We start from the raw sequence: 19,241 nt of genomic DNA on the forward strand, positions 1-19,241 counted from the left end.
TCCTGAGCATGCATATAGATTTACAGTGTATAAAAATTTTGATATCCGGCTGCAGATAAAGTAGCATTGGGTTTCTAGATAACTGATTTGACAGCCAGACATTGGCATTTCCTCAGCATGTGCTATTCAGTGTGCTACTACTGCTTTAGCATTGTGCGGTCCATCCTAATTCTGCCAGATTATAAATTTAGATAAATCTTATACTCGTTTTCTCAGATAGCGGTAGGTGGAGAAACGTCAACTTTAGCCACTTACTCTCTCTTGCGGCAGCACCATAAGCTGCTTTACCTGAAGACAGGAAAGTTCTCAAGTGGGAGAAGCCAGCTTTGTGTATTTCCAAACCAAAAAAATGGGTGTGAAGTCATATTATATGCACATCTGGTTAGTGCCAGGACCAGTTGCCATTTGGCTCCTCTCCCAGGAGCTTCTTTTCCTCTCCCCTGCCCATTCATTTTTTTTTTCTTTTGCACCAGACCTATTTCTGAGCTTGTTGACAGGCACTGTTTTATTATTTAAAGTCTGTACCGTGCTTATATATTTTAGGTACTTTTAAAATGAAAGTACAGTACTTGAAAATCTCATTTAAGCCATTCTGAGGTTTCTGAAGGATGAGCTGGATAGAACTGCCATAAATAAATGCAGATTATTTTTACTTTCCCTCCAAGCTGCTGAACATTTCTGCCATGGGTGAAAGAAGTCTGCTTTTGTTTTTGAGCAGAGATTGCCCACTCCCATATCCCACCCCCACCCCCCGCCCGCTCTTCAGTTTTCAAATTTTCACTTGCAAAAGGAAAGGAACAAGATGCTGACCTCGAAAAGACTAGAAATCAGCAATCCTTAACAGTTTATTGACACTGTTGATTTCTGTTTAGTTCCTGCTGGTATTTTAGGCGCTCCAGCCATAACTGTAAATTGAAACTACAGAATAACTCAGTGTGAACTGGATCTAGCTGGTTTTTAACCCGCCCCGCCCCCCAAAGGCAGAAACAAATATATATGCATTTTCATCACAAAAGGACATTTTATGTGTTAAGGTTACATAATGGCTAGTTAGGCATATGCCATTATCTATACACACACACACACATATATTTTCTAGCAGTCTCAATGTGACTCTTGTCTCCAGTTATCAGAATCCATAGTGTGATGTGCGAAAGGTGAGGTGACAATATCTATTTGTGGGCATCCAGTTTTTGTTGGATTGCATTAAGATTTAGAGTAAAGGAGTTATCCCTCTACAGTTAATTACAAAATTAATTGTATTTCCTTCTCTTTTTTACAGATAGCTGTGAGTTTTACAACATTTTCTGTGAAAATTCTCAGAGGCTGATCAACGTGCAGGCTTTTGCTCTCGCTGCTAAATATTACTCCATGCCAAACCTTGGCGTGTGTATCTCCTTAGAACAGATGCTAGAAGCACTAGAAAGGACACAGCAGCCAAGGTCAGGTAAGTTATAATCTTGGAATCTATTTTTATATCTCCTTAAAGCTTTCTCCTTCCTATTCACCTATTCTTGTTTACGTGCGTTATGACATTCTGGATTTCTTTTCTAAGCAATTCAGAAATCTTTAAAACTTACATGTAGCACAATCCTATATATATGTCTACTCGCTGTCCCACTGTGTTACGTGAGGCTAGGCTTTCTCCCAGGTAGAGCTGGGCTAAAGTTCTGTTAGAAACTTCTTCTGGCGCGTTTAGGAGGCTTGATGAAGGGAGAACATCTTCCAAAGTTGGAGAGAAGGGAAGCATCTGGTTTGGTGGAGGAGGAACGAGTAGGGAGTACACACAACACAACACAACACACGAGGTGATTCAAAAGCAAGTTAATAAAGAGGCAAAAGCACTTGATTCACCACAGGGTGGATTTGATTGAAATCGAATCAATTGAAATCACGATTGAAATCATGATCGAAATCATGATTGAAATCACTAGTCATTACGACTTGATTTAAATTATTTTTTTCAGAAAGGCTCATTCTTGCGGTTATAATCTTAATATTTACAACCAGATGAAGGTTTCATTTTTGAAATAATAAATTTTCAGAGTAGTTTTTACAGTTATATAAAAAATTTACATTGCATATAAAGCCTCATGCTACATAATTAAAAACAAATCCTTATTTCCCGATGAATAGCCTTTGGACTATAATGTAACTTAAATAGAAAACTATCTTTAGAAAGATTTTTCTTCCAAAAGCATTTTAAATATATATCCAATTTTTTGTTTTGTTTTAAAAATCATTGATTTTTCTCCACCCAGATTCACCATAACTAAGTTTACACACACACACACACACACACACACACACACACACGTTGATAAGGAAGGTAAGTGCATACAAATGCAATCCTAGTCATCTCTTCAAACATCATTACTGGGGCATCCTACTTTTTTTCTTTTCTTTTTTTGCAACAATAGTGTTCAAATTTTTGTTTATTAGTCATACGCTTGGCCGTGTGTGATTTCTTATATATTCCCATCAGAACATCTTTTTTCTTTTCTCTGAAGAGTTCTCTCTGAATTTCACATATCAAATGGCTTTTGGAAATCCTGTAAGTTTCAAAACTTAAGTTTCAAAACTGGGAGCTACTGCTCAAAAAAATGAAAGAAATCATAGTCACACTGAGCCAGCATAGTTAGTCACATGGTCCAGGAGGGCAGCCATAGTAATATCACATTTAGTGCTTCTTACGTCTAGGTCCCTCGTTTTCAACTTCACACTCAAATTTTAGCTGCCACTTGGCAATTGGGACCACTTTACCTTGCTTTATGTTTTACAACTGCTGACTTTCTTCCTATCTCGATGTGCTAAAACTTGCATAGTAGATACAAAACTCACAACCATTATAAATGGGGCACATAATTGTAAAATAATCTGAAACCGTAACAACAGAACAAAACTGAATCCAGAATAAGTTCCTTGTATTTAACAACATTAAAAGAAACCTATTAAGTTGAATGGAATTGCTTGGCAGTCACCTGGTGAGGCCAAATACCCAACTTCAGGGTTGTAATATGGTCTTTTTGTATGATCACTGGGACCTTTAAATGTAGAATGTTTTCCAGACATTCCTAGATTCATTTCTGTATTTCAGAAAAGAGGCACATCTGTTAACTGTTGAGAAATGTTCTTGAACAAATTGCATTTTTCAACAAAGAAATGTGCACAAAGAGAGGAATGTTATAACATTCAAACATATTGTTCTCGAAATTCTTTCATCTGGTTTTTATGATTTTCCTTATCAACATAAAAAGAAAAACATGTCAGAGATACTGCTTTGAAGAGCTACACAGTCTGCTTCAGAAATAACCAAAATAACTTGGAAACATGCTACCCACTTCTAGCATTACATTTACAAAAGTGTCTTTTCCCCTCTTAAAATTAAATTGCAGCTGTTTGTATATCTCAGAAGAGCATTGGCCTCATGAAACATCAATGGTGCTATGGAGTGCTTAAGCCTTTGAGAGGCTTCTGCTACCAAAGCATCTTTAAACTGTTTCCTTCAAGTATCCATTATTTGTATTTTAAATTAGGAGTCAGGATTTCCCTGTACTGAAGGAACTCACATTTGAGCATGATATTTGGTGTTACTATTTCACCTTGCAGACATAACATTATTGGCTGCTTTCCGATCAAAAGTTCAGTGCTCTTTAGAGGTCCCAACCAAAGAAGAGTGGCAACTCAAGTTGACAGAATATGCACAGCTTGCAGACTTAACGTATAGAATAAGAGAACAAGAAGAACATACGTTTAAAGAAGATTGGAAAAAGTTTATTGAATACAGTCAAACCTCTTCTTGCGTCCGCTTTCACTCGCGTCCATTTCGCCCAACGTCTGCAGCAAACTGGGAAGTAACTGGTGGGTTTGCTGCCATTTGTGCATGCGCAGAAGCGGGCAATCACCGCCTGCGCTCAACAGCGCCTCTCCCAGCGACCCGTTTTGACTTCCGGACGGGCCTCCGGAACGGATTGTGGTCATGAGTAGAGGTTCCACTGTATATGGAAAATAATGGTGTACAGCTGAAAATGCTGGCAGCATTAAGATAAATTCAACAGTGCAAATAAGTTTTGATGAATGCAATAATGGAAAACTGATTAGTATAGTTTTTTGGTAAAATATGCAGGGATTTAAGATATATAAAATGAACCATGGAAAGAGAGGAAGGGAAGTCACTGATATCTTAAGGATGTAAAATGGGTATTTGAAGTTGTAAAACAGAAAATGTAATAAAAATTATAAAAAAGGAGTTTGGTGCTCTTTCAGACTTTGTGAAATCAGCTAGGTGAGCAATAATTAATTTTAAAGCATCTGGTAAGTGCCTTTAATCTAAAAAACAATGAACTTGAGGAGCAGCATTTCAGCGTATTACTGTTACTAACATAATTATGTAAGTGACTGTAGTGTGCCTTGCCACTATGGATGAATGCACATACAATTATTTGGGGGTATTGCAGTGGTTAGCAGTGCATTTAATGCAAATATAATATTTGCTGTCCTATTGTATGTGATTTCTTTAAATGAAAGATCTTCAGTAATACTACCCTTCAAAAATTATTCCAGCTGAATAGCCAGGATTGAAAAAGCCTGTTGTGCCAGCAGGAGATACTTCTGCATGCATTTTGTGTAGGGATTTCTGGTTTTCCTTCCCAACAGCAGCCTTTGAATCCAGCTTTGATAACATTCCCTAAGCAGCTTTTGAGAAAATTCAGGGGCCTCTTTCTGCATGCATCTTGTTGGATCCCAGCCAACGTTTATGGGAAACCTAAACTTTAATCAATCTTTTCTTTTGACTACACCAAAATTTGATAGCAGAACACAAAAATGACATGGCTGGCTTCTGCCTTCTTTGAATTTTGTTTGTCAGTATTAATTTTTTGTGAGCTGATAAAATCTGCTGTATGATGACAGCTCTTGACCATACTGCCACATGTTTAAAAGTACAGCCCTTTTGGCAAGTCTCAAGATGGATTACTAGTATCATTGGGAAACAATGATGTTAACTCTTCATTCCTTCATTCTTTAATTTTTAATTTACTAAGTCTGCATGAGAATTCCTTAGTAACTGTTTTGTCTTCTCCTGCTGGTTTTCATTGCCTAGGATCTTAATGCTTTTTTGTTATTTTCCCCTGTTTGTATTGGAAATTTCCCCTCTCTTGTTATAATAAAAATAATTTGAAAAAAGGAACAAATCAATATGGCGAACACTTTCCAACAAAATGGCCCGATGTGAGGTGTCACCGACATTAGTTTTTATTAACAAGTTTTAGTTCTTATTATTTTGAATTATCTAATTTATTTAATGACAATCAATTGGTCCTAAGCAAAACTGATATTTACTGATAAGAATCAGTAAAATCAGCTGTTCAGAATTGGTGTATAATTGGTTGTGCATTTTCTTTAAAAAAATCAAACCCTTCTAATTTAATTGCATTTTGTGTCGATCAGAAGTAGAGATAAAAACAGATGACTTCATGAACAATAAGAAGTCACATGAAGTGCAGCTGATGTCGGAGTTAGTAGACGGCATTGCAAAGTATTATGGCCTAAACCAGGTAAGAATTCTTATGATTTCATATTGTGTACTTATTTTAAAAAGTAAAGTCATACTTGTTCCAATTTTGGACTTTAAAGCAAAGACCCATGGACTAGCTCCAGCCCCTTAGGGATAATAAATGCGATCAAGAAACCATTGATTTTAGATTCAGTTCTCTGCAGGTTTGATCAAACACTTCAACAAGAGTCAGAAGCCAGAAATGTGGATGTAAAAACTAGACATCAGGACCATGGACAGAGTACAGTAGTCCAGCTAGAAAACAGGTACGCTTAGGTATAGTTCTTGTGCTTTCAGGAGCCTGTTGAATATTTGGGGACTGTTAAAAGGAAGGGACTTTGGACTCAACATGCACTCCCACAGGCAGAAGAACCGTAGGCAATACTGCTACTCCCATGACTGTCCACTGGTGTACAGGGGACTTCCAAGTCAGGAATAGGCTGTGCAGGCTATGACCCTGGGATGTTTCCTATGGCGATTGAAAATGTACCTGTTTCCCCAAGCATTTCCCTGACCATCAATACCAGTTCCTGGCATTCTTGGTTATCGTGATTGATATTTTAACTTGGTTTTATTGCGTTGTTCTGTTGCGATATTTTGTTTCAGCGCAACCCTAGGTACGTCTACTCTGAAGTGAGTATAGCATTGCAGAGCCAGTGTGGTGTAGTGGTTAAGAGCGGTAGTTTCGTAATCTGGGGAACCGGGTTTGCTTCCCCGCTCCTCCACATGCAGCTGCTGGGTGACCTTGGGCCAGTCACACTTCTCTGAAGTCTCTCAGCCCCACTCACCTCACAGAGTGTTTGTTGTGGGGGAGGAAGGGAAAGGAGAATGTTAGCCGCTTTGAGACTCCTTCGGATAGTGATAAAGCGGGCTATCAAATCCAAACTCTTCTTCTTCACTGTAAAATTAGACAACTGTCTGTGTGGTTTGACATCTGATTGCAGTAATTGCAGAGTTGGAAAAGGTTCAGAAAAGGGCAACCAAAATGTTCAGGGGGTTGAGACACCCCTATGAGGACAGGATGAAGTGTTTGGGACTTTTTTGTTTAGAGCAGGCCCTCCAGCTGTTTTGGGACTACAATTCCCATCATCCCTGACCCCTGGTCCTTTTAGCTAGGGATGATGGGAGCTGTAGTCCCAAAACAGCTGGAGAGCCGAGTTTGGGGGTGCCTGGTTTAGAGAATAGGCAAGTAAGAGGTGACATGGTAGAAGTTTATAAAATTAAGCCTGGCCTGGAGAAAGTAGGTAGAGGAAAGTTTTTCTCCCTCTTTCATAAAACTAGAATTTGTGGGCAATCCCTTGAAGCAGAACGTTGGAAGAATCAGGAGAAAGCACTTTTTCACACAGCACATAGTCATAGCTGTCAACTTTTCCCTTTTCTTGCAAGGAACCCTATTCGGAATAAGGGAATTTCCCTTTAGAAAAGGGAAACGTTGACTGCTATGCGCATAGCTAAACTCTGGAAGTCACTCCTACAAGAGGCAGTGATGGCCACCAGCCTACATGGCTTGAGGAGGATTAGATAAATGCATGGAGGAGAGGGCTTTGGATGGCTACCATCCATAACTTCTATTCTCTCCCTTCACTGATAGAGGCAGGAATGCTTCTGAATACCAGTTGCTGGAAACCACAGGAGGGGAGAGCGCTCTTGTGCTTGGGTCCTGCTTGCAGGTTTCCCACAGATATCTGATTGGCCACTGTGAGAGCAGGATGCTGGATTAGATGGGCCATTGGCCTGACCCAGAAGGCTGTTCTTACAGTCTTAATTGTAACCCAGACTTTCCACAATTTGCACTGAATATAAAATAGAGACTTGGAATGCCAATAAAGGTATTTGTATTGTATTGTAAAATAGAGGCTGTTTATGATTAAACGTTTTAGTCAATCAATGCATTGTAATATTGCATTGTTTGCTCAGAATTGCAAATCCCTAATACCCCCAAATGGCCTTTTGGTTACACTGGAATAAATATGGGGGGTGGGGTGGATAAAAGCACTCCCTGGTTTTAGTTAATGGAAAAAATGCAAGACTTTAGGAGAGATTTTTCATATTGGATTCTTTTCAGCCCTTTTCATAAAAGTATGCCAAATATAATTAAAGTGTAGCGCTATGAAAAACACAAACACATGGTTTACAACAGTACATATCTTTTTAAGAGGGTTCTTTTTAAGAGACTCCAGTCTCTGCCCTTAGTTTCAACTTTTTACCTGTGATGTATAATGGGTGGTAGAAGATACTGTGGTGGTATGGTGGTTGGTTGTATAGCAAAATTAAAGTGCATACCGGCATACTTATTTTGAAAACTATTACTTTCGAAGTTAATCAACCGGTTTTTACAAATAAATAAATAAATAAAGTTCATTGTCTATTTTAAGAATGGCTGCATTTTGGATGCCTTGAGATTAAAAAAAGGGATCCTGTGGTCCTCTGGATGTTGTTGGTTTCCAACTGCCATCACTCGTAGCCAGTGTTCAGAGATCATGGAATTACAGTCTTCACAACATCTGGAGGGCCACAGGTTCTTCATCCCTGTTTTAGATGAAGAAAATCATTGTAATAGTTTTTAATATTACACAGAGGCATAATCTAAAAGAAATATAAAACCTTTTCTCTACAATAGCATTGAATTGTGTTGGGACCAAGTCAAGTTGTTGTTTTACATGTAATTTGACGTATTTTGGAAAGGTCCTCCTGGCTTAGTTAGTGCAGATGCAAGCTAATAAACAAGAGGCAAGAATAGTATCAGGACCCATAAATGGATATCTTTAGGCCCATTTCATTAGTTAATCAAAGCCGCCTGGTTGCCACAACCCCCTGGTTACTCCCACGCTGCTCCCAGTGATATACAGGGTTAGGGAGGATTGTGTGACTATGCACCACACTAGCAATGCACCCTGTAACGCAATAGGTTTTGCTAGTATGTAATTGGACGGCCCACCAACAATAGTCCTACCCAATTCTCCACGTGGAGAAGGAGGTTGTGGACTGTGTTGCTAGCCCCATCCCCGATATCATGCATGGCACTGACTCTGATGCAGTTTGAAGGGACGCGGGTGGCGCTGTGGTCTAAACCACTGAGCCTCTTGGGTTTGCCGATTGGAAGATCGGTGGTTCAAATCCCCACGACGGAGTGAGCTCCCATTGCTCAGTCCCATCTCCTGCCAACCTAGCAGTTTGAAAGCACGCCAGTGCAAGTAGATAAATAGGTACCGCTGTGACGGGAAGATAATAGCATTTCCATGCGCTCTGGTTTCCATCTCAGTGTTACGTCGTGCCAGAAGTGGTTTAGTCATGCTAGCCACATGAGCCGGAAGGCTGTCTGTGGACAAACGCCGGCTTCCTCAGCCTGAAAGTGAGGTGAGCACTGTAACCCCATAGTCACTTTTGACTGGACTTAACTGTCCAGGGGTCCTTTACCTTTACCTTAGTTGTACGTTGGATAGTTGTACGTTGGTACTGATGTTTGAATCAGGAAAGCTTTTGAATAAGCAACTTCTCGTGGATGGTGTGGAAATCCAGGAAACAGAGCGATAGCCATTCATGATGTTCAGGGCAGGGTGAGCCGTGCAGTTCTTTGGTTCCCTTCTCTACTCATAGGGTCAGATTCAACCAAGGAGGTCCACTGGTGGAAGCCTGCACAAGGAATTCTGCTAGTGCATTGTCCCCCCTCTCCATCCGTGTCCCCACAAATTGGCTCAGGGTGTGTGTGTTGGGAGAACGTCCAGAACAGCACATAGAGGAAGGAGCGGAAGGAAGCTGAAATTCTTGTGCTCATTGAATTCCTCCCAAAGCTTATACATATGAAGAGCATCTAGTTAGGTCTTATTTGGGCAGAAGATGCAATCTCATAATGGTAGCAGCCTTGCTCTATGCAAATAGAACCTTATTTGAACTGTTATGACTTGAAGTGTCTTTAAGAATCAGTTGTCCTGCTGTAGCAAATGATTGCCTTTTCTGGCTCCTCTCTGGGAACAATCTTTTTCATGAATGAGAAACTGCAACTTGTTGAATGATAGAGACTTCCCCCCCCAGCCTGGTTTTCTTATGGTACATTTCAAAGACAAAATCATGTATACCATATGCTTGTGTTTGTAAATGTTCTTTGGCATTTACCAACACTTCCAGAACATGCAGATAGTCTGCTAGGTTTTAAAAGCAAGGCAGTGATGAATTATACCTTTTCAAATACTGGCAACTCCCTGTTTGCGTGTTCTGGGCCATTGTGTGCATCAGTGGTCAGGCATAACCCGTTGCGCCACCCACCCCATTCCACCTTCTTCTGGGGTCAAAAGTGATGCGTGTGTTGGTGATCATGCATCAGTCAGATGTGTGCAGAATGGTTACCGCCTGTAAACAAATGTTAATTAGAAAAGACCGAAATGTACCACTGATATATGGCAAAAGGCTAAAGATTCAGAGAGCAGACTAGGGGGATAGAGTCCATTCACCAGGCTCAGCCCCAAGGCCAGCAATAAGGGGCCTGCTGGGGGGGGGTACGAGGCAAAGGTCTATCCCAGCTGCCAGCTCAATTGCATTCCCTGTCTCACATGCTAAGTAAACCCAGCTTATGTAATTTTTAATAAAAATTCACTTCTAAAATGTTTCCCTTGCTAACTAAGTTGGGGGGAATCTTGTAGCTTATAATGAGATAAAAAGAAAACAAATATAAACTATAATAGCATTAAAAACCATTAGAATAGAACATAGCCCTCGATAAAGCTTTTTAAGTTTGGTCCTTTTAATATCTGTTGAATAGTACACATGCAGCCAGCTTTTGGGCTGAAGCTTTACTTCTGACTTGCCATTAAAATGTTTTGCCTTCTTGCATTAAAGTTTTTGCCTTGTTGCTTACAAGGACTGTATTTGGACATAGTATTTAACCCAATAAAGATTTCATTATGTCTTGGAACTTTCACTTTTAATAGTTTATTCTTGGCATTGCCTTTCCAAGTTGAGTCAGTGGGATTTCAGTGGGGATTAGCTTTTTCCAATGTGCTTAGCATAACTTTCATTGCACTTTTCAAAGGGAACACAAATGTTCATTAAAAATGTATAGTGTTGACGTACATATGTGATTTCCTTGATTAAAAAGTTGAGTAGAAATGGCTTGCTGAGGTAGCACTGGCAATTTGACAGACACTAGAGGTCAGTAAAGGACAATCCATTATTGTTTTAAGCCTAAGCCTCAAGTTCCTGTCAAAGAAAGGTTGAACTGCATATCGAAACCACAGCAAAGGTGTTGAAGGATCAAAGAGATTGTAAATTACATTAATATAGTGTGTTACGTTTTCACCAGTTGTTGGGAATTCATTTCATAAATTCCTTTTGTCATAGTTGTAGATGAGAATATTTGGTGTAGATTTCACATGCTTGAGAAGGAAAGAGAATGTTCCCTCTTCTCTCAGACCTTTGTCTATATAAAATGGAAGATTGTGGTATGAGATGTATTTTTGTATATGGAAGCATCAATCAGTTTCCCCCTTTGTAAGTTCTGTCCATTTCATATTGAAATGATTAAACATCACACTGTGCTTGAACGTAATATTTTCCCCCAATGCATATACCCACTTCTCCTAAAATTGAAGAGGTTTTGTAATATTTTGTAATATTGATAACCATTCTTTCTATAGTCTGAGACAAAATTTTAAGTTTCTCAAACGAGGGTTGATCTTCATATTTGATAGAGAACTTTTTTGGATTCAAAAGCACTTCCATAAAAAGAGTGAGACATTCATTTTAAAATTAATATTGGAGGCTCTTTACCTGTCCATGTGATTTTTTGTATATTCTTAATGAAAGCTAAAATGAACATTAATTCAAATAAGAACTTATTTAGCAGAGTGAAAGTTACTTTAATTGGCCATGTTTTCTAATGTCAACCAGGTACGGTAGAAGTATATGATAAAAGCAAATTTATAAGCACACACTTCTCAGTAATATCAGGAATGAGCATGGGGAAATCCACTTCCTGGAAATCTGGGAGCAGCTCTTTCATGGAGATGAAAAGCTCAAAATGAATTCCTCTAGGCTCATTCAAGTGATATTTTCCTCCCAGAATCTAACCTAACTTGGGACCAGGATTTGTTCTCCACTCATTCTGAGGATAAGTGAATGAATGAACCAGCCAGGACAAGAGAGCTGGTGTGTAAGGAGGGAAGAATATGTATATAACCTAACCTTAGCTGTGAGTTCACTAGATGGTCTTGGGCAAGCCACTGCTCTCTTAGCCTCAGCTCACCAGCTTCGAAACTGGGCCTGCGTTCTAGTGCTGTTCTCTAAAGGTTTCTGAGATCACACACCCCAATTGGAACAACTGAAATATGATATTGAAATGATTAAACATCACACTGTGCTTGAACGTAATATTTTCCCCCAATGCATACACCCACTTCTCCTAAAATTGAAGAGGTTTAGGGAGGGAGCACCTGAGCTCAAGACCTTCTCTTTGTCACTCCTCAGGTCCTAGGAAATTACCCTTTTGGGGGAGAAATTTGCAGACCAAATACGAATTCTTAAAGACCTGTTTCCGAGTCTAGGACATTTGAATTTTAAATTACTGCATTTTGACATTATCAGGTAGTATAGTTTTATCTTGTGCTAACCTCGAGAGAGAGATAAACGCTAACAGAACTATTTAAATCACAGGACCTACACTCCTCCCCCCCAATTAATTTTATGGTTTATAGTTGCTGCCTACAAATAGTATCTGCTACTTTTAAAAAAATTATTTTTGTTATCTGTGTTCTAGGTTATTGACCTGGGATCTGGAAAAGGCTACCTGAGCTCCTTCTTGTCATTGCAGTATAATCTGAAGGTTTACGGAATTGATTCCTCAAACACAAACACCCACGGAGCTAATGAAAGGAACAGGAAATTGAAGAAACACTGGAAAGCCTATCAAAGGCGGGGAAGAGCAAATGTCAGAGAGCAAGTGTTGGCAGAGGCAAATGAAAGGCCACAGCAAGATAAAGGGAAATGTAAAGCAAATATCAGTGAAAAGCTCTTAAGCACTAATAACAGTCTTCAAAGTCAGGCCCAGGTGGCTGCTCCAGATTCCATTCTTTTTGAAACAGCTGATGTTTTCACAGACTCTGATAAGTGTATTACTAACAAACAGTATGAACTTCACTCGGGGGCTCAGCTGCAGCCCGAAGAGAGCAACATTCCGGAAAATGTATTCCTAAGTATTCTGCCTGCTGACGCTGTGGAAACTGACTGCTCAACCAGAAGTAATTGTAGGGAGCTCTGTGAAGAGGAGAAAGAGCGAAGGAAGATGGCTTCCCTTAAAGAGAAAGCAAGCCGGTCAAAAGAAGCCAACGTATATTCTCCATTAATGTCATACGTCACTGCAGAAACAGAGCTGCGAGACATTGTTGAAGATCTGGAGGTTATTTTGCTTGTTGTTATAATCCAGGTTGCTTGTGAATAAACCCATTCTGCTATAACTTTTACAATCCTGCTAAGAGACAAGCAGCCTGTGTTTCCTTTCTGGTGCCACAGAGCAAAGTCTATCCTCTGTGGCCAATGTGGAGACATATGCTACTAGCCTCTCAGCTGGCTATTAATAAAGAAAGAAAGTTCCTTTTACCAAGGCAACTGGAATAGGAGTGGTCTTTCCCTCCTACGTTCCCTCCTACATAGAATTCCTGGTCTGGTCATCACTATAAGGCAAATTGTGAAGTAGAACTCTAGGCTACTTAACCTCATTTTTAAAATATTTTCTGCTACGTCTTTATAACATTTTTTTTAAAACAGTACAGAGGAAATAGAGCATCGGATCCGTTTTATAACAACACCATTGCTATTATTTAGAAGTGCCACATTAAATGTTTCATAAGTACAGGCTTATCTAAGTGGAGGTTTGGTTCATAAATGGAAATTCCTTGCCATTCATATTTCCTTGATCTGTTGTTCCCTATATTTAAACATGTTCATATAGCCTGTATAAAGTTCATATAGCCTGTATAAATTTCAGGAACATACTTTGACTAAAAATTCCCTTTATTAAAAATTTTTTTTGCTAATTTTACAATGTCCCTGAGTTATCATCTCACTTTATTAACTCATTTTATTAATTTTGAAGCTTGAAATATTTCTCATGTCGAGAACAGTGGCAGACAGGGGCCTGGTGTGGTGGAACTCCCCCGACCTCCTGAGAGCTAAGTGGCTGCTTTTTACAGCATACTACCTGGGTGTAAATATATTCAGTGTGAAAACTTCTTCCCAAGAGACCTTAATAAATCCAAGAGGCCTTAATTTCTCCATTCTCTTCCACCTATAGGTAGGAGAGAGCTGGAGGAATAATGCAAATGATCTTTGCCTCATCACATACATAGTGGGCTTCAAAATTTGCGGTGTATGACAATTCACTAATGGTGAGCTCAATTCTGAACATGTATTATTTCTATCCTGTTCCAGGACTGTGTAATGGTGGGTCTACATACCTGTGGTGATCTTGCTCCGAGCACCCTGCGACTTTTTACTGCTAAACCTGAAATCAAGGCAGTTTGCAGTGTCGGCTGCTGTTACCATCTTCTGTCAGAGGAGCATGAAACTCAGGAAGGTACAGCAAGCCTTTTCTACCTGAGTCCTTTTAAAAAAAAAACTGTTTAATTAATAATGTCTTTGGTTTCTTTTATTGACTCATTTCTTACTGCTTTTCATTATGACTTGTGGAAGACTCACTTCTGCGTGCCCTGTGGCTTTCCTGTTTTGCCACTCTCTTTTATATTTGTAATATTTGGTCATAGGCTTATTAATACAGAATGCTTTAATGTGGTTATAAAGACAGCTGTTTTTACTTGGCTTCACTTAAAAATATGTGTTTTTGTTCATCATTATATTTCCATTCACATAACGTTTATATCAGATTTTGCCGTTAGCAGCGTACCCATAACACCACACTGATTCATTATACAGTGAGTTGTGCATTTATGCCTTTGGAAATACTGTGGCTGTTTACAATCATAAGCCAAGTTGGGAGGAAAGCGTTAGAAGATTATGATGTCAATGTGCTTGCCACTTACACTGGTTTAACCTCCTTAAGTATGTAAATGCACAAACAGAGAAGTTTAATGGGTTTGTAGATAACAGCACACTTGTATAATTAGAGAGCAAATAGTTTCAGAAAATTTCATTATGGGAACAGAATGATTTTATATATGTATATACCTTTCCTTAAACATGATCCGAAATAGGAAATATAAAACTTACCCAGAATTATCTTGCAGATTACTAAAAAAATAATAATGCTTCAGTATTACAGTAAAGAACAACCTTTGGCTTTAGATTTCAGACACGTTTGCATTAGTTTAGTTCACAAGACCCATTAGTTTACCACAATGTGCATAAGCCATAGTGAGCTTAGAGTTTATGTATTCCCCATCTCCAGTCTTCCTCCTGTGTGACCGGGAGGAGTTTGGAAGCTTTCGGAGCTTATCATATCATCTGGATCCAGAACTGTTGCTATGTAATCTATGTAACTAACTATGGTTAGTTTCAGCATGCCAGTTTCTGTGAAGTTGACTTGCTTGAAGCATAAATGTGAATTCTAGAAGGGTAGTTGTGTTAGCTTCCTGTAGCAAAAGATTATGAACTTTAGCATTTCAATTTATTGTGCCATAAGCTTTTATGTCCAAGGATTGCTTCCGTTGCTGATTGTACTCAGAGTAGAATCACTGATGTTTATGGACAAGACTAACTTAGTCACATTAACTTCAGAGGGTGTTATTCAACACTGCAGCTCCTTTGGTGCAGCAGACCTCGGTGTGCACAATCAAACTTCCACTCCTGGCCCCTCTAGCATCCTACATGTCCTGAAAAAAAAATTATGGAGGGTTGGGGGACCCTATGAAACAGATTTTGGGGGCACACGGGGTCGGAGTGGAAATGGGAGACAGTGCACATGTAGGAAGGGGTGATGTGTCACACACCAAGATCCCAAACCATGGAGGGCTTTAAAAAGAAAAACCAGCACATTGCATTGGGATTGGAAAAGATAAAATATTGGGCTCGTAATACACAGTTCTAGCTAATACTTTAGCAGCCATATTTTGTACCAGCTATCATTTTCAAAGGCAGCTCCACATCCAAGGCATTGCAGTCATCCAAACAAAGGTGACATGTCACTGGACCCAGGTTATCTCTTATAATACAGAGGTGACTTCAGCCTCTAGTGCCACGGAAAGACCATTGAGCCACCCCTAAACAACAGGCCTCCACTTTTAACCTGCTCTTGAATCGTTGGATCTTCACATTAGGTTCTAAATCCATGGCGTGTTGAAAGATTATTTGGTTATGATCCAGAGGACAGACACACACAAGCCCATTGAAATCAATTGAGCTATACTTGCTCAGATTTAGATTGTGTTCCTTGTTTGGAAATTCAGTTCCGTTGACTGCACATTCTTTTAGAAGCATTGTTTGATATAGAACTTGAGTTTTTTTTATGTCTGACCCTCTTGAAATGATGAAAGAATCTACTTCTGTCTCCCACAATATCAATCTAAAAGCAAGAGACTTTGATACCATGGCAACTCATGAAGTGCTCCAAAGAAAAGATCAAAGCACTTGATTTCATTTCCATACCATCTCTAAATATTGCTGTATGGCACATGTTTGCATTGTTTGAATCAATTTGTGAGATATCTGAAACATGGCTGTAAAGGAAATAACAGATGTTTTTAACTAATATGTATGCTGAAACATTTAAAAACCATTATCTTATTAAATTTCACTATAGCTCTCTGACAGTCCCCCCCCCCCCAGTGACCAATTCAAAATACAGAGGGGTTTTATTGAAGAGACAGTACAGAAGAAATTCAAAATTCCGGTTTCAGTCTTTCTTTCTTTTTTGCCCCTTGAAGCATACATTAAAATAAAGGCATTTCGGGACTTCCGGGTTAGCGCCTTCGGCTAATGGCGGATTCCCTCCAAGCTCCGGAGGGAATCGGCTCCGCAGGATTGGGTCTTGCCGCTGCGGCGACGCGGCGACCCTCAAAAATCACAGGCGGTGAAGCCTGTGAACCTGGTGACTCGGCGGGCACCATTTGCGCCCCCCGACCTGCGAAGGAGCCTTTTTAAAGGCTTCAGAACGGGGGACGGGGTGAGCGGCGCGGTGCTGAGAGTCGACTGCTTCTCCTGCGGAGTGAAGCCACATTGCCATGGTCGGAGAGCGCTGATTTCTTCTTGTGAGCAATTGGACTTTAAAGCAACAACCCGTGAGTAGTACGGAAATTGGAATTGTAAAGAATTTTTTTTTTAATTAGGCACGATCGGGGAAGGCGCAAACAGGAAGTCCGTCTCCCCGTCTTGTAAATAATCTAAAGCAAGGACCTGCTAACTAAGGTCGAGAGAACCCCTTCTTCTTTTTTTACGTGGTAAAAGACATTAATTTCACGATTTGGCAGTATAAGAAAAATTACTGGAGGATAAAGAGCTAATTTTGGGAGCTGAAGTGCCACCCCCCCCCCGGACCCGGGAGTGCTCCGTGAGAGAGCCTGTTGATGAGGTATTGAAGAGTTTGACAGCTGTCAAATTAGCTGTCAAGACGGGAAAAGAGAACTTTGTTTCTGTTGCTTCTGCTGGTTATATTTGTTACAATTTGGTTACAATTTGTTGAAAACAAGGAAGAACTGATACAAACTAACTTGATTTTTGGATTTGAACTGGAAGGAATATTAAGTTACCAAAATCCCTCTAGAGGGGGATTTGGGACATTACAAGAATGGCTGGAGGAGGGAAAATTCAAGCTGAATTGGACAGAGTTTTTGTTCTCTTGGGAAAGTTACAAGGCCAAATTGATGTTTTGGCTACAAATGTTGCAACTCTGAACTTAACAGTAAACAACATCAATGAATTTGATAAGGATTTGATTCAGGAAGTCCATGCAGCTGGACAAAAAGAGAAACTTGAGAGCTTTGAGAGTGTGGAGAAGGAGATATATGTTGTTCTTGAGGAAAAGGAAGGAGGAGCTGTAATTTTGCAGATGACAAAGGAGAGCCAGAGGCCTGACATGATGGCTACAAAGGAAAATAAGAACGATGTCGAAAATCTGGTCCGAATTGGAGATTGAAGAATGGAGAGATCTCCTTATGTGGAGATCTGAAGACCCAAGGATTACAAATTTGTTTAAGGTGGAAGTTGGAGCTTCGGGGACATTTGGACTTGAAAGGAGTAAGAAACAAGATTCGGGCTCCACTTTTAAGTATGGAGGTCTGGCTGGAAGAAATATGGATCCTGTTGGGCCAGAGCTTCTCCGAGATCTGGTGTTTAATATTAAGGACTATCAAAAAAACAGGCAGAGAGGAATTGAGAGAGAATTAAGAGCCTTGGACGTGAGATCTCCAGGCTGATAGTAGACTAAGACTGATGGACATTTGTTGGGGATTGAAACCGGGAAAGGGAGGGGTGGAGTTTGGGAATCCAAAGGGTGCATAATTACAATCTGTTTTGTTTTTACTTTGCTTTGTTATTTGTATGAAAATTGGGGAATTCGTGGAAGGGAATTTGGGTCGACTTTAGAAAAATGTTTTAAGAATGAGTACTGATGAATAAGTATTGATGTTTAAGTTTGGATAAGGTAAAATTGGTTTTTTTAAATGAACTAAATAGAAAAAGGTCAAAAATTAGGGATAAGAACTTGCTGAACTAACAATTTGAATTGGAATATAAGAAGGGGAGGTGTGGGGAAGTCAGGGAAATATGTTATAGAAAAATAAGGATTGTGAACTTTATGTGTTTTTAAATTTTTTGTTTTTTGTTTTTTGATTCTTTTTTAATGTATTAAAGTTGAAAATTTCAATAAATATCCTTTAAAAAAATAAAATAAAATAAATAAAGGCATTTCTTCACTGAATACATGAACGCCAGTATTTTTATTGTGTCTTGAAAGAGTACATAGATGCTCTAACTGGAACTATCGTTGGGTGGGCTCTCTGCAATGAATTTTTTTTTTTAATTCACGTACTGAAAAATAGCCAATGTAAATTACCCTATTCTCTGGAAAACCCATATCCGTATTTGTGGATTGTGTATAGCTATATTTGTCATCTTTATACATGAGAGTTTTGCAAAAAGAAAAGAGAGCTTTATAGCCATCTAAAGCAAGCAGATGATCGAGGCAGCGATAAGCAGAGGAAGAGTTTGTGTTAATTGGCTAGATGTACTTTAGCTTTTAGATGTACTTTAGACGTACTTTTCCCAGTAGTGATGTATGGAAGTGAGAGCTGGACCATAAAGAAGGCTGATCGCCAAAGAAGTGATGCTTTTGAATTATGGTGCTGGAGGAAACTCTTGAGAGTCCCATGGACTGCAAGAAGATCAAACCGATCCATTCTTAAGGAAATCAGTCCTGAGTGCTCACTGGAAGGACAGATTGTGAAGCTGAGGCTCCAATACTTTGGCCACCTCATGAGAAGAGAAGACTCCCTGGAAAAGACCCTGATGTTTGGAAAGATGGAGGGCACAAGGAGAAGGGGACAACAGAGGACGAGATGGTTGGACAGTGTTCTCGAAGCTACCAGCATGAGTTTGACCAAACTGCGGGAGACAGTGGAAGACAGGAGTGCCTGGCGTGCTCTGGTCCATGGGGTCACAAAGAGTCGGACACGACTAAACAACAACAACACTTTAACTTACTTTACAACAGCTTCCTGGAATAAGCGTGTTTTGAGGAGTGACCTGGACA

At 39.6% G+C, this 19,241-nt stretch overlaps 1 protein-coding gene across 2 annotated transcripts in view; it reads left to right on the forward strand.

Moving 5' to 3' along the window:
* The window catches only part of METTL25 (methyltransferase like 25), a 43,799-nt gene that overhangs the window by 2,165 nt on the left and 22,393 nt on the right, over nt 1–19,241 (forward strand). Inside the window, exons 2-5 of one of the 2 annotated variants that reach the window (XM_053404678.1) lie at nt 1,283–1,447; nt 5,449–5,555; nt 12,303–12,941; nt 13,973–14,117. In XM_053404678.1, coding sequence (XP_053260653.1) covers nt 1,283–1,447; nt 5,449–5,555; nt 12,303–12,941; nt 13,973–14,117 — 1,056 coding nt within the window. The remainder of the gene's footprint in view (nt 1–1,282; nt 1,448–5,448; nt 5,556–12,302; nt 12,942–13,972; nt 14,118–19,241) is intronic. The other variant, XM_053404680.1, reaches the window with a different exon arrangement.

Source organism: Podarcis raffonei, chromosome 10 (genome assembly GCF_027172205.1).
Source record: "Podarcis raffonei isolate rPodRaf1 chromosome 10, rPodRaf1.pri, whole genome shotgun sequence".
Taxonomy (NCBI): Eukaryota; Metazoa; Chordata; class Lepidosauria; order Squamata; family Lacertidae; genus Podarcis; species Podarcis raffonei.